Here is a 25,752-nt window from a genome sequence, read left to right as displayed (position 1 = left end):
TTTGACAGTTTTACAAATTCTATGACAGGAAATCAGCTCATCGACTGAAAATTTTACAAAAACTCTCAGAGAGTCCAAAAAATTGTCATCCGAATGAATTTGGAAGTTGCTTTAAAAATACTATTTTAGTGTATGTGTGTGTTTTATACATGTTTCTGTGCAGTTGCTCACAAAGGTCAGAAGAGGGCACGGGATCCTCTGGACCTGGAGTTGCAAGTGGTTACAAGACACCCCTTAAATACTGGGAGCCAAACCCAAGTTCTCTGGAAGAGCAGCCAGTGCTCTTACCTGCTGAGCCGTTTTTTCAGCTCCTGAATGTTGCTATTTATCTCATTTTCAGGAACATTTTCACCATTGCCTTGGTTTGAACCAAATGTCTACATTTTGCCACTGGTAATATTAGAACGTGTGTGTAGGGGTCGGTATGGGATGGTTAACTGCGTCCATCCTAAACTGTCCTAGGTTTTCACCTTGTTTCCACACTGTCTTACAGCATATTGAATAGAACCCGCGATTTGCATTTTTCAGGGGCTCAGAATGAGGACCCAGTTATTCTGTTCCTCTGTGTGGAATACCTGAGTGGCAGCCTGCAGGGAGGAGGCAGCAGGCTGGCACAGGAAGCTCCCCGGGTTTCCGGGTGTAGGGTTTCACATGTGCCAAACAGACAAGTAAGACTGGCAAGGCCAGCAGGGTTCCCACACTGGATTAAGTGGGTCACCCCGAAGAATAGGAAGACTAGCAGAGCCATGGCGCTGTGAGGAAGCGCTCTGTCCTGCAGACTTTGTGGCCCCTCTGTTCAGTGCTCTGGGGGTCTCCTGCGGCTCAACATTGGCTTGGCTGTGCAAAATTTCTTCTCAATGTGGGAAACACAGTCCGCTGAATGGGAGCGCGAGTTTGTAAGATGAAGCCCTGGTAGATGAGGCTACCCAGAAATTAGCAATTCCGGGAAGGTGCTCCCAGCCCCAGGGTGAAAGGGAACACCTCTCACAGGGAGCCCTACTGACCCCAGAAGCTGGGGTTGCAGCTGCGTGAGAAGGGGGTGCTAATACAACCTGCTCAGATCGCCGCTTTCCGTGGCTGAGCTTGAGTTGGCAAGAGGGCCTAGGAAGTAGTTTACCTGAGTTTAGGATACAGCTGAGAGCCAGTTAGAAGCTGAGGAGAACTTCCCAGCTTTCCCCTTCCGTTGACCCGTGGTACATGTTTCGAGCCATAGACTCCTACCCATGTGTAAGCACTGGGTGGCCTGCAACACGTTGCCCTAATTCTGCTGTAGTGCTGGCGGCTGTCCCCACAAGCCAGCAGTGTGTTTCCAGATGTGGAGAACCACACCCCTGGATTCTTCACATGGGGAAATTCCTGCAAGGTGCTTTACCTGGCCTGGAAGTTTCTCTTTAGCTGCTCTCGGCATATCTCAGCCTACATTTAAAGCGTTGATAGGGAGGCCTAGCAGTACACAGCAGAGGAGGAAGCAGGCTATCCGGATGAGACCTGAGATGACAGGCTGTGGTCATATGGTGGGGAGGATGTCCCCTTCAGTCAGAGGTCTAGGGGAGGGGAATAGGGTGGAAGAGGGAGAGAGGGTGGGAACAGGAAGACATCAGTGAGGGCATAACAATCAAGATGTAATCTGAATAAATTATAATAAATTTTAAAAAATGTTGATAGGAACCATGGCCAAAATGACACTGTAAAGTACCCTAGGTGAATGCTGCTGGGTTAGACCCAGCATGAGGTAAGGGTTGGGTGGGGTGCGGGAGAGGGGGCTCAGGGGAGATCTGCTAACCAAGTTTCCTCTCTCTCCAACTACAATTGTCCTCACACTTGCATTCCCAGGCAGAGGAGTGCCACCTGTTTCCCTGGCTTTGTCTGTGTGATGACCATGGCCCTTGTTAGGGCTTCCCTTTGGTCAGCTCCAGATAGGTCATTGGGTTGGGGAGGGGTACAGGCATTGGGGGTTTCCTGGGAGGTGGAGAAGAAGGAAGGACATGGGCGAGCACTTAGGAGACTCTCTCACAGCCCCCCTAGGGAGCACCACTAGGGAAAGCGCTTCTCGCTAACCCAGTTCCCGCTCACAAACTCTGCCTTTGTGTTTCACAGTTGAGGGTCCCAGGGGACCTGCCCATCTTCAGGAGAGCTGGGTTCACTGTTGTCATTTTGCCCACTGTTGCATCTTTAGGGTGTGGCTCAGCAGTGACGGCTCATCCTTGTTGGCATCCCTGTGGGAGGTGCCTGGACCCTTGGCAGGGGTGGGGCGGGTGGGGCAGGGTCGGGGGGGGGGGGTGCAGTAGCCTCTTTGTCCTAACACAGAATCTGTGACTCCCCTGCACAGGAAGGGTCTTCAGAAACTCACTTTCTAGAGTTCAGATGGCCGTGCAGCCTTCTGTTTATTCTCACTGTGTTTTTTTGCGATGTGTAGAACCATTTTTCTCAGTGTGTGGCACAGAACAGCAGTGCTATAGGAGAGCGCCTTGTGGAAGGGCTGGGGTTCGGATGACCACAGCCTTACCTGTGTGGTACCCACAGCTGTACCCAGTGGGCAGTGTAGGTGGGATCAAGTCTGGGAGTAGACCCTCTCAGATCAGCCCACAGACAGCAGTTACCATCCATTGGGTGTGCTGCCTGAATGTGTTGATGTTGGATTTAGACAAAAGCTCTCATGGTTGGCCAATACTCTGACGGCCTGTACTCCACTTAAGCCATCCTTCTCCTTTCCTACACCCGGTCTCTGCTGACTGGAAAGGAGCCTCAGTCTGGGTCTGGTCCATGTACTCCATTAAGACCCCTGTAGCGCACACACAGGATCTCAAGTGATCTTGCAGCATGTGGTAGTTCTACACAGATGGGAATTTGATTTGGCTCCCTGAAGAGATTTAACAGAGAAGCTGTGAAACAGCTTGAAAATGACCAATGATTAGTTTTCTTGAGGGTTAGTTCAGGTTGAGTGCTTCGCCTGCAGTGTTGGAGTCAGATGCTCCAGAAGACTTTTGATGCGCACATGGACATAACAGGGGACTTTGAGGATGAGGCCCAAGTGTAAACATGGAATTATCTGTGTTTCCTGTCTACCTTGTACACAGAGCCTGAACACAGTTTTATCCAGTGAATTTACATGTGGAGTTTCATACCTTGTGCTGCCAGCAAATTTCACTTCAAAGAACGTACAGTGCTAGGTTTTTAAATTTGGAATACTTACACAAAACATACATAGAGCCTTACGCTTTCTTATGTCACGTGTAGATTTCTCAGGAATGTGATTTCTGACAGTGTAATATGCCCTAGCACCCCTGCCCCCTGTGTTGTACCTCCATGGTGGTTATAGTAGCAGGATTGTGCTGACCCTGTTCCGCGTGACAGGCCACACACATCGCCGTGTGTGCCACATCGCTTTGACGCTCTTGCCTACGCTAAGCTTAATGTCTTATTTTTTTGTTGTTAAACTCAAGCTCTTGTTACAGTATTTGAACACATTTGTAGAACTTATTTTCTGTGGTTGATTTCATGCTATCAAATGTCACAGTTAAGGATGGCGTCAAACCGCTCGGCGGCGAGGGCTGGGCATGCTGTGTGCTTCTGCTGCCATCTGGCGGGAGCAGACGGCACCGCAGGTGGAAACTTAAGGTCCCCAATGAAAATTTAGGAATGATTAAAATCTTCCCACATTGGCTGTTCCATTAAAAACATCTTTCTTGGCGTGTAAGTATGAGCCAAGAATCTCTCAGCACGGTGTTGTTATTCCTGCTGCTTAAATTCTGCACTCATATGGAAGCTGGACTGAAGTTTATTTAAATAAATTGACTTTATTTAAATAAAAGGCGCGAAAAGGCTGTCAAGACATAACATCTTAAGTGAGGAAGAAATGAGCCGTGTTTGCTTATCAATGGCTGTAGGCTTATTTCTTCTACCTTTTAAAATGATTCTATTATTTCTTTAAAAATGAGACATTTTTGTAACCTTTGCCTCGTAGACATTAGACACTCCAACCTTACAAGGCCTTTCCTTCACTGCCAGACCTGGGGAACTGCTAGCTGTGGTCGGCCCAGTGGGAGCAGGCAAGGTAAGTGTTCTGCTTCGTCTCCACGTTGGCTCATTTGGAATTATTTATGTGACCACCAGTCAGGATGGGAGGACTGGGAAAGTGGGGCCACAGCATGGTTCCTGCTATGCCTGCACAGAGAGGCACAGGCCCGTGCAGCTGTGGGTCCCGGGCAAGGCAGGCAGTCTCAAGGCGGTGTCCCCCGATCACCGCAGGCACACACGGTAGAGGATTCCTTCTGTGCGTGTTGAAGGCCTGCAACTCAGAACTCCTTCCCAGTGCATCCTGTGTGTTGTTGGTGCATGGCCTGTCTGGGACAAGCGCTTGAATAGAGGGGACCTGCATTATTGGGGCGCAGCCATAGCTTCACTCATTTATGTCCGGCCTCTGTGTTTCTGCTACTGTTTTTTTTGTTTTTTTTTTTTTTTTTTTTTGGTTGATGAAGGATGGATTGAGACTGGGTCTCAAAATGGCCACAGTGGCCTCAAACTTGGTATGTAGCCAAGGGTGACTTTGATCTTCCTGTTTCTGTCTCCCCACTACAATGCCTGGCAAGGATCATTAGTCACACATAGTCTTTCATATAGTATTCTTAACTGCATATAGTTGGCCATTCTGCATAGCACTGCGTGGTGTGGCGGGGGAGGGACAGGTTGTCACAATCTATTTTTGGTTTTGGTTTTGGTTTTGTTTTTTTTTTTTTTTTTTTTTTTTGTATTTTTATAAACACAACTTTACTGCGACCAGGGAGGCTATTTCCGTTTCGTTTCATTTTGTCGCCTGTAACTGCAGCTTCTAGTGCTGTTTTAAATGAGAAGCTGGCGCTTGTCACGCTGCCAAGGCCTGGCAGTGCCCGGAGCTTGGTGTCTTCTGTGCTGACGCTAACAGCGTACATGTGTCATAAACTCTCTTCCAGTCGTCCTTGCTGAGTGCGGTGCTGGGCGAGCTGCCCCCTGCCAGTGGGCTAGTCAGCGTGCACGGGAGAGTTGCCTACGTTTCCCAGCAGCCCTGGGTGTTCTCGGGGACCGTGAGGAGCAATATTTTGTTTGGGAAGAAGTATGAAAAAGAGCGATATGAGAAAGTGATCAAGGCCTGTGCTTTGAAAAAGGTGACGACTTTTGCGTTTCCTGTATTGTTTTCTAGTAATGAGATTGTTAGCTTAAACGCCTGGCTTTGGGGAGATTTTTAAGTTAGTATAGTACTTAAGCTAAGCTCCTGGATGCCTGTCTGTCCCCAGTCATCACTGGTTTGTTTGGTTGTATTAAGTTCTGTTCACTTTTAACCACGTGTACCCTTTTGTGCTGATCGTCAGACCCTCGGCCTTGCTCACACTAGGAGAGTGCATCTGTATCGGTAATCCGTAAGTGAGAAAGAAGTATTCATTTTTATCTCATGTGTATGGCATTTGCCTGCATGTATGGGTGTGTACCATATGCACACTTGGAGCTGGCAGAGGCCAGGAGAGGGTGTCAGATCCCTTGGACCTGAAGTTACAGATGGTTGTGAGCCACCATGTGGGTGCTGAGAATCGAACCTGGCTCCTGGAAAAGCAGCCAGTGCTTCTCAGCGGTGAGCCATCTTCCTGGCACCTGACCTTAACCTTTATAAAGCACTGAGCAGCGGCAAGCCCTTGCAGAGGTGGGGAGGTCAGGGTCCTGACCAGTGTTTGCTCGGTTCTCTCTGAACTTTTGAGGCTCCACCCCCATCCCCACCCCACACTTTTCCTAAGGGAGTCTGGACCTTTGGTATTTCATCTGTAAAGTTTTTTCATCATTTGTGTTTAAAAGAAGTCCCTAGGGGTGGGGTTGGGGGGGCGGCAACCACAACCATGTCATGTATAAGGAAGTGACAAAACCGCTTCTGCTACGTTCTGGCGGCCTGGGTGGTGCTGGGCTCCGCCTGGTACAACGGAGAACAAGCTAGGAAGAGGGTTATAGCCCCGGCCAGCTTGTGCATTAGTTTTTTAAAGAAAGAAAATGTTTCAGCAACTTACTTTTTAATTTTGTAACATTTCACCAGGAGAGGGGAGGTTTTCAGAAACGACTTTGAGCCTCCCAGAAAATAACAAGATGGAATATTTTATTACACATGGCGATTTTAGTAAAATTGACAGATGACAAAAAACAAACAAAACAAAACAACCTGAGTACACCTGATAGGAGAATATAAGCTGGCAGGAAGACAAAACCCAGATGCCTACAGATACCGCTGCTCACTTTGCCTGTAAGAATTAGTCAGTAGCTTGTAAGGGATCATCTCCGGGCCTGTTTAGAGCATCCTGGACACTCAGCTGTTCTTTTATAGTGGTGTGGAAAAGGCTAGACAGATCTCCTAGAGGTAAGATGTCGAAGGCTTTATAGTCAGGCCTCCTAGGAAAGTGTAATTTCACGTGATCAACAGCTGGGGTGGCATGGATCGTATTGGTTAGTGGCTTTTTATGACAATGCAGAAAGAAAATAATGAGGGCTTGTGTTTTTATAATGGCACCAAGTCATTTATAACAACAATGCAAACTAGATTTATATTCAGTAGTGAATATACAAACTCAGTAAGAAAAGAGGGGAACTAACTGCAGAATAATAGATCTCTTGGATTCAAAGTGTTCATTTCTCATTGGCCGTCTCTACATACCTGTCACTATCTTTGGTGCGCTCTCTCTCTCTCTCTCTCTCTCTCTCTCTCTCTCTCTCTCTCTCTCTCTCTCTCACTCTCTGACACACACACACACACACACACACACACACACACACACACACACACCCATACACAAATTTACACAAATCTGGAATCTTTTACCAATTCCGTAGTGTATCAGATGCCACTGTTCCCACTTAGTCACCTAAACACCCCTCCTTCAAGTTGAGTCCTAATCCTGACTCCTGATTTCATTCCCCCTGGGCCTAGCTGCTTCTGGCTTGAGGCTGCTTTAATGGAGAATGCACTGGAGGCTTTGGGTGATAGAGAGAGGAGAGGGTGGGAGACAAAGATGCGAAGGCTTTTCTCTTTACTGTGTGTTTCCTCCCCTTCCCTCACCCCTCCTCCCTGCCCTCCCCAGCTCTCCCTTCCCTTCTCCCCTTCCTCACCTCTCCTTCGTCTCCCCACCTCTCCACTTGCTCTGTGTGCACTTGCCCATGGGTGCTGGCCCTGTCTTAAAATGGCTCATAGTTTTTCACTAAATCAGGGCTCTTGTCATAAAAAATTATATGTGCAACCTCCACAGGTGGTTCTTGCCTGTGGCCGGACCTTGCCCCTGATAATTACAGGCAAAGCTAAGAATAAATATTTCTCATATGTGGGGTGTTTTAGACCTGATTCTTATTCTGTTATTTTGGGAGTGTTTTGTCATTTCCCTCCAAGATTCTTTACTTTGTCAATTTAATTTTCAATATAAAAAAAAAGTTGAATTGGATACTTTCCTAGATTCTCAAATGAAAGTTTAGTTTTCTTCTTTTGTCTCGCATGTCACAAAAGCTTGCTTAGTCCACCTGCCCTGTGCTCCTGTAGATTTTGTCCACCACTTCGCGGTGTTTGTGAAAGCTCGGTGGACAGCTGAGTCAGAGATGTGTGAAACAGTTGTGAAGGCACACGTGTTCCTCCGCTCCATCCTAAACCCTGCTGATCTGAGTCCTGGCTGACCATCCAATGGGAAATGACAAACCCCAGCTCCCCCTACCCCCCTAACTCTCTTACCCCCCCCCACTCCCCTAACAACAAGTTTCCTCTATTCTTGGAGCTTGCTGCCTTACTAGCCTTTTCATACCATCCATCTCCATTATAAATGCTTCCAGGACCTGTTTCCTTTACTGCCAAAGTTACTGTGCTAAAAACAATGCCGAGTCTCTGGTCATTGCTTGGCACGTGTCTTTTAAAATAGTTATGTACATAAATCCTCAGAAAAATGTAGCATGGATGTACCCTGAGTCCTTCATTGTCGATCTCACACACACACACACACACACACACACACACACACACACACACACACACACACGCTGCCACCTCCACCTTGGAAACTCTGATGCTAGGTATAAGGTGACTGGAAAGTGACTTGAAGTCCTCCCTCCTCTGTGTCTCCCTGCAGGACTTACAGCTGCTGGAGGATGGGGATCTGACAGTCATAGGAGACCGGGGAGCCACGCTGAGCGGAGGGCAGAAAGCACGGGTGAACTTGGCACGGTAAGTCGCCTCTCCGCGAGCCATTCCGCACGCGCCCTGACGGAGCTTCAGGCGTGGGCCATGTGGTGTCTGCGCACCATGTCAGTGCCGGGAAGAGCTGGTTTTGAATAGCTTCATAGATCCTTTGAGTGAACATCCAGTTACTGAGAACCACGGTCCCGCTACAGTCTGATTTTTTTCTTTGCCTTTCAGGGCAGTCTACCAGGACGCCGACATCTACCTCCTTGATGATCCGCTCAGCGCTGTCGATGCGGAAGTGGGCAAGCATCTGTTCCAGATGTGAGTCTGTTCTGCCTTAGGTCAGCTCTGTATTCCAGGGCCCTTCCATGTGGGTCCCATGAAGGATTTGTAGTTTCTACAATTTCATCGAGGCTCACATTTATGCTCCTCTTCTGTTCTCCTCCAGACGACCCATTTTACAAATCAAGGTCAGGGTAGAAAAATAGGGAAGGTGCTGTGAGCGCAGCGACGTGCTCAGAGCCCACGCGTTAGAGTTCTGCCGGTCTTTCCTCTAGCTTTTTAAAGTTCGTAGCCCGGAGCCTGGCAGACCTGGGCCCTAGGAAGAAGCAAGATGGACAGGTTTAAATTGAAGGAAGGAGATTGGCAGAGCGGTAGTGGGGAGCCGGCCCCTTTCCCCATAGTTTAAAAATAAGATTTGATTTATTTCAATGTTGTGTATATATGTGTGTGTCTGATGAGTGGATGCCACATGTGTTTAGATACCAGAGGAGGTCAGAGAGGGCACTGGGTTCCCTTGGAGCTGGGGTTAGAGGTGGCTATGAGCCACCCGACGTGGGTGCTGGGAACTGACCTCTGGTCCTCTGCAGGCGCTCTTAGCTGGCCATCTCTCTAGCCCCTCCTTCAAAACTCTCTGCTTTGAGTGAGCACAGCATAGACAGAGCCCACATGGAAGGGGCTCGTTGGCTCATGTTAATCTGTAGGCTGGGAGATTTGGAGACACCAAGAATGGGCTTTCATTCCTTCTGGTAAAGGGAGCAGTAGACACAGGTATAAAGGCTTGGATGAGAAGGCCCTAGAAAAGGGCGGAAAACGCACACTCACCTCCACGTTATACAGGGATTAGGAGTCCCTGAAATGCTAAGGCCTAGGTAGTGGGTGCCAAAATAAAACACAACACATAGTGTGACTCACATGTCAGAACTTACACCTTTCTGAGCCGTGGCGGGTGGAAGGTTGAGGTTAAGTTACATGTTTGCTCAGTAGCCACCTTTTCCCTTTTTTATGCTTATGTGTCTTTCCCCAGATGTTCTCTCTCTTGAGGCTCTGTCTCTAAATCATCAGGTAGTGAGCTTCAAGTTATCAGTTAATAACAGATTTCCAGCAGAATGACGCTGGCTCGTGCGTGTGCTCTGGTAATTCTAGGACAGAAGCGCAGGGTCACCTACTGAGCATGGCCTTCCGGGGCTTGGTGCATGATGGAGAGTGACTGCTTCTGTACCAGCGCGGGATACAGATGTGCCTGCTGTTGTGGTGATGTGGTGATGTAAGCGTCTGGAAGTGGGTGGTAGTGGAGGCTGGACCGTAGTGCGACTGCACTTTACACGTGAATCAGAAGTGTAAAACGGTTACAGTAGTGACGATTATGGCGCGTGCATTTTACCACAATCAAAACAAAAATGTGCGCATGGTAGTGTTGAGTCTACCAGAATGCAGAAAGCAAGCAAGAGCAGCTGGCGCTTGGCTTTGACCCAGCTCTCTCATCTGACTCCTCCCACCCCTTTTTCCTGCCTGCTTTTGATTGTGACTTGATGGAATTTGCTCTGGACAGAATCCACCCTTTGTCACTTGGGTGATCCCTGAGTGGATCCACTCAAATTTCCCATCAGTCAGAGACTAATCCTGGGTGGGGTGCTGTAGTAGAGTCTCCTGGGAGGAGAGAGGAAGGCGTGTTAACTGCTGGATAGCGGTATGCAGACCACAAGGGCAACCCCCCCCATTCCCCCTTTGAACACGGTGTTTATAAGGTCTTCTCGCGCCCTTAATGTTTTAATGGCTTTGGATAGACACTCGATAGGAGCAAGATGGTTGGAACTGTTGCTTGCTAATCAGAAGCACATTCATTGGGGGAAACTTGGAGCAGGGAGCGCGCGAATGCAATTTAGGAAATCGCTCAGCAGCAGCTGGAGGATGTTCTCAACGGGTTAGAAAATTGGATTGAACAATACGCTGTGGAAGATGGTGGCCGTGGTGAAGCTTAGAAATGCCAAGTGTTTTCTATTGAACGTGGACGAGTTACTCTTCTGTTTGCCATTAACAGTTTTTCTCCAATCGCAGAGATACATCCAAGGTTATGAAGGATTGTGAGTTTTACAGCTATATGTTGCAAACGCAGGAAGCAGAAGGCTGGTGACTCTGGCTGGTGCCAATCTGATCTAGCTGTGGGTTTTTCCCCTGCGTTTTAGAAAATCTTAAAGTTGCAGATGGCTGCCTCTTCCATGATCTCCTCAGGGCTGTCCTAACTAGATCTCCCACACCGCTGCCTCCCTCATCACTTTGGTGTGGATGGGCTACTATGAGACAGTACCACAAGTGGGTGGCTTGTAAACAGCAGCGATGCCTGTCTCGTAGCCTGAGGTGAAGAGCTAGCAGACGTGATGTCTCATGAGGACCTGGTGATGTGTAGACAGATGGCTTCCTGCTTTGCCCTAATGGCAGAAGTGGCTCATCCATTGGGTCTCTTTCACAACACAACCACGCCAACCCTGTCCGTGACAGCGGAGTCCCACGGAAAAAGCCCCACTTCCTCCTACGTCACCCTGGTGATTGAGTTTCAGGGTCTGAACCACAGGGAAGACAAAAGCCTCCTGAAGAGGATGGTGGTGGAGGCTGGACCATAGTGCTTCGCTTCCTGCTTCAGGCCTCAGCACTCTCACTATTGGGATGCTTCTTCCCTTTTAAGATTTGTAGATATTTTTCCTCCTAAAAGAAGAAAATTTGCTCCCAGAATGGGGGAGTAGGATTGTTGCAGAGACTGGTTGTGGCATTGTCATTCACTTTCCTACCCACTGTTATTTAGGAGACGAGGTTGTGGGGTGTACGTTAGTAAAAAGAGTTTCTGAGGTTCTAAGGCTTGTTCAATCGCCTGGTTTTTTAAATTTTTTTTTATTCTCATTATTCATTTTCGTTGTTGCTGCTGTTTTGAGACAGGGTCTCATGTAGCCCAGGCTGGCCTCAGACTTGCCATGTAGTTGAGGGTGTCCTTGAACTGCTAAGCCTCCTATCTCCACCTCCTTGGTACTAGGATTGTAGGCCTGCGCCACCACTGGTGTATGTGCTGTGCCGCTGGGGCTTAAACCCGGGGCTTCCTGCATGTTGGCCTGTGCACTCGCCCACTGAGCTGTGTCCCGAGGACGTGTACATCGCAAGTGACCACCTAAGCAGCCATCTAGGGGAAATGCCAGCATTCCTACGCGATGGAAGTCTGTCACTTCAGGAAATGCCAGCATTCCTGCGTGATGGAAGTCTGTCACTTCAGGGTGCCTGCATCACAATAAGATAACCAGAACTTTAGTTGAGTCCTGTTTTGGAATATTATTTTTTGTTTAACTGCTTTTATCATGTGCCACTCAAATTTCAAGGTTTTTTTTTTTATACTATGTAAATATGTGTAATTTTAAAACTAAGTTTTGGGAGAAAAATCGGCATCCACAGCCTTTTCTACTGGGCTGCTTTTCAAAGTTTGCTAGAGCAAGGCTCGGGCACTGCTGGTGAGTGTGAATTCTTAGTCCAGATTATTAACTTATTTTTGTATTTAATTTTTAAGATTAATTTTTATTACTTTTCGGTTAAGAGCATGTCTCTGTGATGTGTGGGCACGTGCACATGAATATAGGTACCCGCAGAGGACCTTGCATCCCTGGGAGGTTCATGCAGGCTGTTGTGTACTTATTACCCAGTGTGGGCATAGAGAAATGAACTTGGTTCCTCTGCAAGCGTGCCCACCGTTAACTAACTAAACCGTCTCTCCAGCTAATATTTCATTTGTATTTAAACTTCTTTTACAATATACATTGCTGCTGTGTTGTCATTTTCTCATATGGCCCGAACTCCTGTTCTGCAGTTGGGAGATGCCTGTTATAATGTGTTTTCTCCTTTGGTGGCTTTTACCTTTGCAGGTGCATTTGTCAGACTTTGCACGAGAAGATCACCATTTTAGTGACTCACCAGCTGCAGTACCTAAAGGCCGCCAGCCACATCCTGATACTGAAAGATGTAAGTAATTTCTTCTTTTTTTTTTTTTAAAGCAGAGTTGGAATTTGTTAGGAGATTTTTAACGTAGATTTTAAGCAGTGGCCTTCAGAGACAGGAAAACACTTGAGAAGAAAGTAAAACCCACCGAAGAGCAAAGCTGCAGGTTTCTCAAAGGCACGTTGTGCGCGTGAGGAACTTAGATGTCCAGCTAGACCCCCAGGTTTGTTGAAAATGGGCTTTCCCATCTGGGGATGTCCAAGGGACTTTTAGAAATATCACTATGAGGGGACGTGGCCCCACTGGATGGCCCCACTGGTAGAGTGTACGCCTGGCACACACAAAGGCCTAGGTTCTAGCCCCAGCCCCCCATAGATAGATGCACTGCTGTACTCCTGTAGCCCAGAGACAGAGGCAGGAGCACCACAAGTCCAAGGTTTTCTTATATAAAGGACACAAGGTGAGATTAGGATACAGGAGACCCTGGTTCATGTATTCTTCCAAACAAACAAACAAACAAACAAATAATAACAGAAGCCCCATCAGAGAACAGAGCTGCCACTCACACGCTAAGCCCGAGTCCTTGTGCAGAATGTAAAAGTACTCCCTCAAATGTACAAGCTGCTCCAGTGAGATTAAAGATGATAAAAATGTTGTTTTCTTAGAGATTTTTCTTTTCTTTCTTTTTTTTTTTCATGACCTAAGGTACAGTAGATGATTTGGAAATTGCAAATATTGAGATATCTCCCATCTATCCTTGCATTGTCATCTACTGTTTGCCTAAAGAGTATCTATCTTTTATTAACAAAACCAGTGACTGTGTGAGCACACCCTGCTCTGAGCTGCCTGGCCACTGTGACCACTTGATGCTGCTCTGCACAAGTGCTTTGGAGTGCCAATTCATATCACAGTCACATGCCAGGTGATCCCTGGCCATAGTAGGGCCTCCATTCTACTCAGAGGAGATATGATGGGGCTTGTGGGATGGTGACAGTATTGCCACGCCTTTACCTGGCAGAGGTACATCTAGGCAGGAGAAAGAAATAGCGTGCAGAGAGATGGGATCAGAGCACAGGACATCGGCCTTGCATTGACATGGCCACTGTTGTCGAATGTGTGGCCTAAGCTGTAATCTCCCACCTCCCACAGGCACCAGGGTACCCTGAGAGCCTATAGCAGAGGCGATTAGGAGTTGCTCTTGTAGTTCAGAAGGCAGAGGGATGTGGTTGCTAGGTCAGTGAGTCAGTTTCCTAGGACTGCTAGAACAGAGTGCTGGGCACCAGTGGCCGAGTATGTCTGCCGGGCTGCATCCCGCTGCTCTGAGCTGTCTCTGACAGCTCTCAGGGAAGATCCATTCTTGCCTCTTCTACCCTTTGCTTTCCCTGCGGCATCCCTCGGCCTTCTTCAGCTTGCAGCTGCAGTGTTCCATCCTGTCTCTGTCTTCACAGGCATAGCCTGTGTTTGTCTGCTCGCTCAGTCCTGCTCTCCGGTGGCTCTCCTTTAACTTGATTGTGTCTGCAAAGATCCTGTTTCTTCTCAGTGAAGTCACTTTCACTAGTTGCAGGATTCAAAGCCAGCACGTCCTGGGGGGCGGCGCCACCATTTAGCCCCTGACAAGCCACCCGCTTTATTGAGGTCAAAATTAGCATGAAACTTCCAGAGCTCTTTGCCAGCCTCATCTTTTGCTCTGGGGGTGGGAGGGGGTGTGGGGGGGGGGCGAGTGTCAGATTCTTCCTCACAGAAAACAGCCTCCCTCCTCCGGCACCTGCATGGGCTTACTGCTCCTTCCACTTTATTCAGCACTGAATTAGCCACCAAGAGAATAGTGCTTCTGACAAAATACAGCAGACTAAAATATGAGATTAAACAAAAACACATCACGTGGAGGTCGGACAAGATAAACTAGCAGAGGGAAAAGCGCCCCAAGAGCAGGCACAAGACTCAGAGACCCACTCATTCGCATACTTAGGAGTCCCTGAGAGCACGAACCTGAAGGCTGTAATATATACACAGAGAACTTGTGCGGCCCCTGTGAGTCCTGTGCTTTGCTGCTTCAGTCTCTGTGAGCTCAGGTGATTGGGAGGGTCCTGTGCTCCTGGTGTTCTCCATCCCCTCTGGCCTTTACACTCTTCTGCCTCCACTTCTGTGTTCCCTGAGCCCCGAGGGAGAGATCTGATGGAGAACACAAGTCATTTCATAAGGAGAGAGGGTTAAGGATGCTGCGCCTGCGTGGGCTCCCTTCTGAAGCACCCTTTCAGCCGCAGCTGTGGCAGCTGTAGGCGAAGGGCACAAGGAAGAGCTCACACTGAGAAGAAACACAGCGAGGCCCCATAGTCCTTTCTGCATGTAGGCCTTTCTACCAGGCCCCACCTCCCAATGGTTTCAGAGCCTCCCAGCAGTGCCCTCTAAGGACCAAGCCTTACCCTACACAGCAAGGACCACAAATAGTTCAGCTGTATCTAAGCCGTAGGGTCCTTCTGTCATCTCTGAGCCAAAAATGGGAATGACAAATGAATGTTAGCCAGAGTTAAGAATGTGTGTGTATGTGCAGTTATTCTTGGAGGGACAGATTGCACATGGCTGTGGCACACGGCCTGTGCAAAGGTCCACTAGTGCTTCCTTCATACTTACTGCTGCTACCGAAGAGAGGTGAGGGAGCTGTCCGTTAAATCTCCATGGAATAAATTCTCGCCACAAAGATTATAAAAGGCAGGATGACTACCCCCTTAGCAACGACTTAGTGTGTCAGCCATTTCCTATTCCCAGAGGGAAGATGAGCTCAGATTCCTCAAGCTGGAAAACAATTAATGTCATGGGCAGAGAGCTGAATATTCTGCCTGCAGAGTCAGTGTGTATGAAATAGTTTTGTCACCTGTCCGCACACGGCACATGGCAACCGCGATTGAGGTCCTGCCTCCTGCACATTGCGAGTTTTCAGTGTTTAACAATCCACTTATCCACTCACAGGGACCCTAGAGAAACTGAGGCCCACTCTTGCTATCAGTGTGGCCCCTGTGTCTAACAGCAGAGAGGATGGCTGCCCCATCTCTCTCTGAGTTGTAAATCTTGTATTCTCAGGAAATGTCCTGATGTCGTGTGCAATACTGATTGATCCCCAGAGGAAGGGCTTTAAACACGCCTGCCAATCAAATCTTATCTTCTAAGTGCAACTACATAGGGCGCATCAGGAGTAACTTTCTAGTTCTTTACCTATCAGATCATTAAAACCCCGAACGTACTGGGATTGTCCTCAGTGGACCACCTTGACTGGGCGGGGTGAGGTGGGCATGGGGGTGTAGATGAGGCTCAGAACGTTTGCTCTAACCTGACCTGCCCTCAGTTCAGAGCCTTTGATGCGGTGCCCCGACATTTTCCCAGGGATTTGTTTGCCATTTTAGGTAAAACCATTTGGGTCTCTCTTCGTGGGGTAAAACATTGTGAAGATATTTACACATTCATTCCTGCTTGGTCAGGAAGAATCCACCGGGTTAGATGCCATGTGAAATGTTGAGTCTTTTAGTGGGAATCTGAAATTTGGGGGGGGGGGCAAGTGTCAGTTGGACGCCATGAAGTTTGTACAAGTCCTGTCTCTGAGGGGGCAGGTGGCCAGCTAAGGCTGCGTAAGTGCATCCTACGTTGGCACATGTTCTGGGCGCCTCCCTAACTCGGTGGATTCTTCCACCATCGACACCTTTTGTTTCCCTCAATGCCTGTGGTAAGGCACAATGACAATTGGTTTTATGTTGCCAGGCACCTAGAATTTGTCAGAAAGCAGGATTGTCACTTAGGTGGCTGGGTTACTACCTGCTTGTCCGCTATTATTCCAGACTCAAGAGCAGTCATAATTGAGGTCGCTGGACTGAGGCCAAGTGATTGGTGTTATCAAGTGCAAATGTCTGCGTCTGAAATTGCTTTTGTTGCAGGGTGAGATGGTGCAAAAGGGGACTTACACCGAGTTTCTGAGATCTGGCGTAGATTTTGGCTCCCTTTTGAAGAAGGAGACTGAGGAGGCTGAGCATTTCTCAGCCCCGGGAACGCCGACGCTCAGGAACCGAACCTTCTCCGAGGCCTCCATTTGGTCCCAGCAGTCATCCAGACCTTCTTTGAAAGATGGGGCCCCAGAGGGCCAGGATGTGAGTCTGCCTTCTTTTACATGGTTCTGTTGGCTCCCGGAGACGCTATGACTCTGTTGATGGCTGTTTCGTTTGTCCTAAAGTTGAGCCTGTGATTCTGAGATGTTATGCAGTGTCATTGACGGGACTGAAATAGAGTAAAGCCAACAGCCCTGGCTGCGGCGTGGCCTTCCCGTGGGTGTGGGCTGGAGAGCCTCCCAGACGTCCATCGTGGCTGTGCTATTAGAAGTTCCAGAGGTCTCTGTGGCTCGTGGATGTCTGAAGTCTAGGATTTACCATAGGCGAATCTTAGCTTTTGCATCCATAAGACTGAGCATGAACAGCACCTTAGAGCGGCTGTTGTCACCCTTCCTAACGCTGCGACCCTTTAATACATGATCCCCATGTTGTGGTGACCCCCTCAACCATACGATTTTCACTGCTACTTCACAACTGTCATTTCGCTACTGTCAATGAGCCCTAATGTAAATGTCTGTGTTTCCTGATGGTGCCGGGTGACCCCTGAAAGGGTCGCAACCCACGGGTTGAGATCCACTGCCTCGGACTCTTGCTGACAATAGCTCTTTGCCCTATTTTGGATGTTTTATTTGTTAGTCAAGAAGGATGCAGATCTGGCAACCCTAGCACATGACAGACAGTTAGTTCCTCCCTCTCCTCCTTGTCCTAGCCCGAGGGCCACATCTTCACCCGGTAGTCAGCACAGACCCAGGTCTATCTTCAGCTCATATGAACCTGCACCACATTGACAGCCTTCCAAGCAAGTATGCGCTAGTGCTCCTTTAAAAGCAAAGTCACCCTGGCCAGCCAGAGGTGGTGCACACCTTTAATCCCAGCACTCGGGAGGCAGAAGCAGGCTGATTTCTGAGTTCAAGGCCAGCCTGGTCTGCAGAGTGAGTTTCAGGACAGCCAGGGCCACGTGGGAAAAAAACTATTGGGGGGGGGGGGTGGGGAAAGAAAGGAAGGAAGGAAGGAAGACAGAAAGAAAGGTATTGGCATGGCAAGGATTTGGATGCCTTAGAGATACCAAGGTTCAAAGGAGTTCCAAGTTGCTTATGTGAAAGTGCTGCACATGCAATAGCCAGTGTACTTCTTCTGGGTGTTTTAAGGCCTCTTTAGTAATCTAGAGACTTAAAATTAATCTAGTTAGTTACAATTCACGATACAATATACATGCTATGTAAACGCTTGGTCCATGATTACTAGTGAATAGTGGTAAAGAAAAGTGTCCACACATGTTCAGCACACATGACGATTTTCAGTTTGTGAGTGCGGAACCCAGCCATGCCAGGTCTGACTACACAGATAGCTGTCTTTGCCATCCGAACCCTCATTCTCCAAATCTCGGAGCCCGGATAATTCCAATATTCGTGCATGTGTTGTCCAACCTCTCATGTAGAGGAGGCTCCAACTCAGTTACCTTCTTTGGCTAGTGGCGTGGACCGTCTGGTTAGCTTTTGGTGCTCTTGCTGCTGCGGTTGAGTTCAGAGACTCGCATGGGCAAGCAGGCACCTCCCCATGCACCGGCCCGCCCTCTCATGTAGACCTGTTGCCCAGAGCTTGGTCAGTAGTCGACTTTTGAAGAACTTTCGTGTTGTGGTTTTTAGCTTGCACCCTTTCTATTCCTTCATAGACAGAGAACACGCAGGCAGCGCAGCCGGAGGAGAGCCGCTCAGAAGGGAAAGTCGGCTTCAAGGCCTACAAGAACTACTTTGCTGCTGGCGCGTCTTGGTTTTTCATCATCTTCCTTGTTCTGCTGAACATGGCAGCTCAGGTACATGATGACCTCTGTGCCCTCGGTGTGATATTTGCGCGTGCACATTTTTTTGCGTGGCTGATGGCCCTGTGCCGCCCACTCAGGATTCACGCCGAGGTACGCTGGCTGGTGAGGGAGCATGATAAGTGATGCTAACTGGAGTTGGAAACTGTATAGAGGGAAAAAAAAGTGGGGGCACCTGTAGGATCTAGATTACTTAGTTGTAGCCTTGGCGCCTTGTCTGCAAAGTTGGGTTTACATAGACCTGAGCCAGCTCCGGCCACCCGATGTCTCTGTGGCCACCCCCCTCCATGTTCCCCTTCTTAGAAGTTGTGAGTCCTAAGCAAGAGATGAAGAGGCCCACATTGTGTTTCCCTTTCCTCCTCAGGTTTTCTACGTTCTTCAGGACTGGTGGCTCTCCTACTGGTGAGTCCCTCTGATCTGAGTTAAAGGCTGTCGGGTCCATGAGTGGCTTCGTTTCTCTACAGGTGTTTGGGGAGAGCTGGGGTTTGCTGGGCCTTCTCTTCTAATCTTAGTCATCTGATGAGGAAAAAGTGGTGTCTTGCTGGTGAGGTGTGACCCACAGTGGTCTATACCCACATCTGGTCCTCGACTGCATGTTGGGAACTGAATGTCAACATTCAAATCTTAAAAGGCGGATGCACAGAGTACTGTGCGAGCCAAAGACTGCTGTCTAGCACATTTCTCTTCAACTGAGGCTCCTTTTGTTTTGTATTTACCTGAATCTATACCTTACTTTTTTTTCCTCCCATTTTTCTTTCCGTAGGGCAAACAAGCAGGGTGCTCTGCGTAACACTACAAATGCAAACGGAAGTGTAACTGAGACGCTAGACCTTAACTGGTACTTAGGGATTTATGCAGGTAAGGTTTAGTCATTCCTTCTGTTATACTAAGGCCTGAGGTGCTTACAATGAGCCTGTGTGAGTAACCAGAGCTCCTAGGAGTAAGTCAGTAACGCCTTAGCAGATTAGGAGACTGAGTCGCATTTACTCTGTGAATTAATTAGAATAATTATTAAAAAAAAAAATCTACCAGAAGAAAGAGGTTGAATGAAGACTCTTAATTTGCTCTGTACTGGATTTTGAAAGTTAAACTAGGATTGAGCGTTCAGAAAACCAGCCACTGGAAATATGGGGCTATTGTCTATTCTAATAGGTTGTTTTAGCTAAATCTTCTATCGTTCTATGGATGGGCAGGGGGATTAGAGACGGATACCCACCCCGTGGTTTGGATTGTTCCAATTCTGATGGAATAAGCCCAGGCCTTTATTGAACTTGGATGGAATCCACTGGCAGCAAGAACCCCCAAAACAAGCATTATCCCTCACAGGTATGCAAAGCTCCCCCCAGCACCCCTGTTCATCTCTCCAGCTTCAGTGATTCCTGAGGAGGGGAGCTAAGCAGGGAGAAGCCCAGTGTGTGGGAATTAGGACTGCTCTTTCCTGCCTCGAGATCAACAATGTTATCACGTCTCCAACTGTGTGATTAATTTAACATTTGGTTTGCCAGACTAATATTCACACCGCACTCTGTTTTCACAAGAGTGCCTGGGATATGTGTAGAGTTACTTACTTTTAAAAAGAAAATCCTCATCTAAAATTTCAAGTATTCCCACAAGGAAGCGTGCTCTCGAGCTTTCCTTGGATAAAAATGAATTATGTCTGTCAGAGCCCACTCACTGAGGTTTGACACTTATTTTCTTGATCTCTTGCTAAGAAAGCTGAACCCCTTGACTGGTTCCCATCCCAGCTGGTGCACTGTGCAAGACCTAAAGGGAACAAGGCCCATTGTCTATTCAAGTAGCACGGGGGTGGGGGAGGACACGCGGAGGGGTGGCTCAGGGAAATGCCTGTGTGTGTGGAGTTTTAGAACTTAAGCTGCTTTCCGTAGTTAACACTGTGTTGTTAGAAGGCAGCATCTTTGCCACACCACCTCTTCTCACTCTGGGACACAGTATGAGCCCTGAGCGAATAGATACCAGGAAAGCAAAGGTTAGTGATACAGCCCAGTGGTATAAGGCTTGCCTCCCGTGCATAAAGGTATTGCACTCTTAGCAACACACACATTGCACTCCCCTCAACATACACATACCTGTGCAGCATAGTCATTGAAGCATGACTTAATAACACACACAGTTTAAATGATGCTCATTTAAAATAATCGAGTTTATATGAGACTCATAGTGGGTGATTAGTTACCTATTTATTTATCTTTTTTTTTTTTTTTTTTTAATTCGAGACAGGGTTTCTTTGTGTAGCCTTGGCTGTCCTGGACTCACTTTGTAGACCAGGCTGGCCTCGAACTCATAGCGATCCACCTGCCTTCCTGAGTGTAATTATCTTATGTTAAAACATGACTTACATTTTCTCACAATTCAACTATTTAAAAGTTTTTCCACGAGCAACTTAACGTGGTATTTTCAAATTCTTTAAAGCTACTTGGGCACTGACTACAAGGGAGTGGTAAATCCTTCCCCTTCCCTGGTCGTGTCACACGTTGACCTCAAAACCCACCACAGGGTTAGACTTAGGGACTTGGAAGTAATAGCTGGGGGATGGGCACAGAAGGGCAGCCTTCCTCCGACTGTCTTTCTTCTGGTTTTTTATTAGAATGTGCGATTCGTTTATGAAGCCTGCAGTTTATACTTTATCCGGCCCCATATACATATATATATATATATATATTCCAATCCGTGAGATAATCATCGTAATTTTTGTCACTGTTCTTATAAATATATCATGCTCGTGCAGAACGTAGGTGTTTATGGGATAAGGTATGTAATGTCTTTATAAGCACCCTGTTTTCTCCAGAAGATTTTGTTCTTTATTTCAGGCTTGACTGGGGTTACAGTCTTTTTTGGCATAGCAAGATCCCTGCTGGTGTTCTATGTTCTCGTGAACGCTTCCCAAACTTTGCACAACAGGATGTTTACGTCCATCCTGAAAGCCCCGGTGTTGTTCTTCGATAGAAATCCAATAGGTAAGTCAGACAGTGCAGCGCGCTTCCCAGTTAAGTGTGTCTTGCTGCCGCGCTGAGGATACGATGACGTTTTGGTCTTCGGAGAAAATCACTTGGCGTGTTTACCCGTTTTCTACAGCCAGCGTCCCTGGTGCTTCTCTCCCACAGTTGCATGGAGTTATCTCAGTGTGTGCGAGCGTGTAACAACGCGTGTACATTCCATTAGCTGAGTGAGTTGTGAATTCAGGTGTCCGGGCTCGCAGAGCTACTGCATGCCTTGCAGGCAGGCAGAGTCTAGTTGCACAGGTGCTAAGTCACCTACTGTGTCCTGGCAATCTTACGTCATTGGCCTGTACCACCGTCGGGGATGGTCTCACTAGGAGGAACGTTCTCTGTGCAGGAAACGAAGGGCTGTGTACTATTCATTTCCTGACTAATGAGGCCTTGACGATGAGGCTGACTTGACTGGTATTGAAGATATGCCCAAAACCCCCAAATGTAGTCACCCCCTAGTAAATATTTTTTGACTTTTTATTTTATCTTATTTATTGTTATGTAGTATAAATACATTAGTTATTTAGTATTTTTAAATAGTATTTGTACTGTAGCTCTGGCTGGACAGGAAGTCACTGTGTGGACCCTGCTGGCCCTGAGAACTGGTGACTTCTCTCTCACCTTTTCCTCACACATGCTGAGACTCTAGAGTGCACACTGCATCCACTTTAACTCTGTTTTGGGGGCCTGGAGAGATGACTCAGGGGTTAAGAGCACTGACATCTCCTCTAGTGTAACTCTGCTTTTAAAATGAGCAACAGAAACCCCACTTTCCTTCTTTGCCAGCTGCTGTTTCACCATCACCCGTGACTCTCCCAACTCTGTGGCCTGAAAGTGGACTCTGTGCTAATGAGATCCCCTGTACCCAGTGGCTGGAGGGAGGCCCCATGATAGTCCTCCGACCCACTTGCGTCTGCAGGAAGCTTCCTGGGCCAAATTCCTAGAAAGTTGTTAGTCATCATCACAGATCCTGGTCGTCAGGGGTCAGTGGTGAGGCGTGAGGCAGCTTTGTTTATGCAGGTGATAATTATCAGAAGCTACTGAGGAGGCATGTGGCCTAAAGGGAGCGCAGATGACTGTGGCTGCTGGACCAAGAACAAAGCATTTGGACAGTATCAGATGAGCAATTTTCAAAGTAGGATGTGTTGGTGAAAAGTGTGGACCCTGTGCCAGGGGCATCTTGGCACTAGTTCCTTGTGAGAACCACTGGTTATGGCTCTAATGATGCTCAGAGGCCTGTCACTCAGTCTCTCAATGTCTTGGCATTCATATGTGGGAAATGGGGACTCTGTCCATCCCCATCTTATTAAAAACTGAGATTTAAGCAGGTGAATGATTTTAGGTGCTTGAAGTGGCGCCTAGCCCTCCCTCCAGTCCCAGCGAGTGAGCATGAGTGACAGGGACAGTGGTTCAATTTTCTTACCTGTGCGATGAAATTCTGGCCTTTCTTGTTTTACATGATTGTTGGGAGGACTGAATGAGACAATTCTGGGAAGTTCCACACACACATTAATCCCACACATACTGTGGGCACGAGGGAGAGCCCACAGAAGGAGGAACAGCAGATGCCACATGCAGTCTGGCTGGAGTGGCGGGCAGTCAGAAGGTAGCTGGAGGTGCCAGTGCTGTGAGAATGGAGCTGCTCCTCGTGGTGGCTAACGCGGAGCTGCAGGTACACCTGGAACATTCAGCGGGCTGTACTCTGCTGTGAGGCTCCGCTCTTCATGTTGGGGGCCTGCACACTTCTCCTGGTGCTGTTTTTCTTATTTATTGAGGGATTTGGGGTTCGGTCTAAATCTCAGGTGACTAATCTTATATCAAGCTTTTCCCTTCTATGTGTATTAGCAGGACTTTCTCCATTCAGTGAAAACAGAGCCCAAATAAACCCCAAAGATGTTTGACACAAATGTAAACATGAGTCATTTACCTTTTTAGTGGAATACTTAAGATGAAAAAAGCAAGTTAAAAACCTTTTTAAGTTCGCATTTGAACAAAATCTGAACACTTTACAATGGTGAAAGACAGACACATCCAGGCCATGAATTATGCTGTGAATATAGTCTGCACCCTGAACTATCCATGTGCTGTAGTGCTTGTCCAGCGTGTGTAACATACAGTGTGCGCAGAAGCATCCCTGTATGCCACGCCTCCTCGGTCACACAACATGCCTGCTGAGCAGTGTAAAGACACAAGAAACGTATCTTTAAAAGTGTCTCTTCAGAGAGCCCTCGGGAGCACCCAGGGTCAGCTGGAGTGTCCTGCCGTCTCTGCATGCCAGCATCCTCCTACACTTTAGATAACTTAAGGGGACTAGAAAGACTTTTGCCAGCGTACCACGTCCAGTAAGCGAGATGTGGGAGGAGATTGGCATAGAAACGTGAGGTGGAGCCCATAGGGTGGAGCTCTGCCCCGCCCCATGGGCCCTCCCCACTGGCTGATGTGTCTTAAGCTCAGCTTGGCCCTGACCTGGCCCTTCCATCTCTTCGGGTCTCTGCTTGTGTCAGAGTAGTCTCAAGGATGATACTCTGGAATTTACATGTGACTCGTCCCGTCAGTCATGGGGTTTCCCTGCTCGCCACCCAGGCGTGTTGTCTCTCGGCCTGTGTCCACTCACTCTCCCCGCTGGAGCTGAGCAGTGGGTGACTTTTGCACTTGTTCCGAGACCCAGGCCTTTGTCCCAGGTTCACTGACTGGTAGCTAAAGGAGAGAGTGGGGGCAAACCTGCAAGTCTAGTGTCTTCTCTAGGATGTGTCATGACTAATTTCACCATCCCCTGTAGCTGATGGCCACGGTCACACCTCTCTATGCCATAAGATGTGAACTTTCTCTGTGGAGTCCACGTGTGAGTGTGCACGGTTAGCCGCAGTATGTTTGTGTAATGTGGCCCCTGACTGTTTACTTATGTTTTATAATCTGATAGATCTTAAGCGCATAATTAGGACCAATTTTGGACCAGGACAGTGTGTGCCAAGAGCCAGCTCCCCTGTTCTCCTCATCACTGCTCCCCCCTTCCTTCTTCTCACCCCTAGTTCTTTTCTGTCCTCTTCCCCTTCACGGTGCTGTGGTGACGGTGATGGCGATGCCGACGGTGTACATCTCGTACAGAGCTGCACCCCGCCCGCTCCTGCCGTATCTGAGTTGGAACTGAGTCGAGCACTGTTTATTGTCATCTTCCGGCTCCCTTTCCACCTCCCTCTTCCTCCTCAAAGCTTCCCTTCTGTCCTAGCACTTCAGTGCAAGATCTCAGTAAACAGGCCGCACACAATGCTGGGTCTAGGGTGGTAAAGGAAGTAACAGCAGGATTTCTCCTGCGCTCACCAACAGGTTCTCCTGGTGGGAGCCAGGCTGCTTCTGGCACTAGGCACAAGAGGGCGACATGAGCTGCAGAATCACTGGAGAGCTAGCTGCAGAGCTCTTGGATGGCAGAACCCGGGCCCGCTGTTACAGCTGTCTTGGAAACGGCTTCTTTTCTACTTTCTGTCTTTGTACAGTGACAGAAAATGTTTTTTTGTTTTTTGTTTTTTTTTAAAGGCATTTGTTTTTGCTGTTCATCACGCCCGAAACAGTTAGCTGCATTAAAGAAGCTTGTACGTGCTGCTTGAGGACACCCAGCATTGCAAAGACCTGTCTTGAGTCCCGCTCAGCACTGTCTGGACTGGTCTCTAGGCAAAGGCTGTCCTCCATCTCCTAAAGGGTCTGTTCTGACCGGCCGCTGTGTTCCTTGCAAAACACGAGTCCAGGGCAAAAGATGATCACTGTGCCTTGAGTTTTAGTTCCACAACCATCTCAATCCACAGACCTTTTACTCCGTCCAGTCGCCTCACACACCCTTTCGCTTCTGGACACAGAAGAAGGCCTGACTGACGGTCCTGTCTTCTGTTGCTCAGTTTTGGTCACATAGATTCATAGAAATATTCGTTTGCCGTTATTTGTCAGTGGAGGCACTGGTGCCGGCTGGCGTGCTTGTGTGTTTTCTCTGGGAGGCACGGAGTTAATCTTGGGTGATGCCTGTGTGCTCGCTCCTTCACGTGGCAGATGTTTCTGCAATGTTGTGTGTGTGTGTGTGCTAGTATGTGCATTACATAGTATAAAGAAAAGTATCAATTTATGTCATCATTTTAAGAAATAAGTATATGAGATATAAGATACTGGGAAACGGAAGAGAAGCACTGACTTCTGTTGATTTAAAATATATATTAAATAATATAATAACATTAAATTATATATTTTTTGATGGAAGTAACCACTGAGAACGTCACCAGTGGTCCTAGATTTTAAGATAGACACACTAATGTCCACCCTAACAAATCTGGAGGTTGCACAGTGACTAAGATTCACAGCTCGACTGAGGGGGAAGTTGGGCTCCTAGACGGCTTCACAAAAGTTAGCCACTCTGAGTTAGGCTGCGCGAGCATC

At 48.0% G+C, this 25,752-nt stretch overlaps 1 protein-coding gene across 1 annotated transcript in view; it reads left to right on the top strand.

Moving 5' to 3' along the window:
- Window positions 1-25,752, top strand: part of Abcc4 (ATP binding cassette subfamily C member 4) — a 203,622-nt gene that overhangs the window by 78,884 nt on the left and 98,986 nt on the right. The window contains exons 10-19 of the mRNA XM_051160966.1: window positions 3,965-4,054; window positions 4,950-5,141; window positions 8,115-8,209; window positions 8,402-8,488; window positions 12,346-12,442; window positions 16,342-16,551; window positions 18,182-18,322; window positions 18,693-18,730; window positions 19,092-19,186; window positions 21,157-21,303. Coding sequence (XP_051016923.1) covers window positions 3,965-4,054; window positions 4,950-5,141; window positions 8,115-8,209; window positions 8,402-8,488; window positions 12,346-12,442; window positions 16,342-16,551; window positions 18,182-18,322; window positions 18,693-18,730; window positions 19,092-19,186; window positions 21,157-21,303 — 1,192 coding nt within the window. The remainder of the gene's footprint in view (window positions 1-3,964; window positions 4,055-4,949; window positions 5,142-8,114; window positions 8,210-8,401; window positions 8,489-12,345; window positions 12,443-16,341; window positions 16,552-18,181; window positions 18,323-18,692; window positions 18,731-19,091; window positions 19,187-21,156; window positions 21,304-25,752) is intronic.

The sequence above is a fragment of the Acomys russatus genome, chromosome 18 (assembly GCF_903995435.1).
Source record: "Acomys russatus chromosome 18, mAcoRus1.1, whole genome shotgun sequence".
Classification (NCBI taxonomy): domain Eukaryota; kingdom Metazoa; phylum Chordata; class Mammalia; order Rodentia; family Muridae; genus Acomys; species Acomys russatus.
This window is presented reverse-complemented; position numbering and strand designations above follow the sequence as displayed.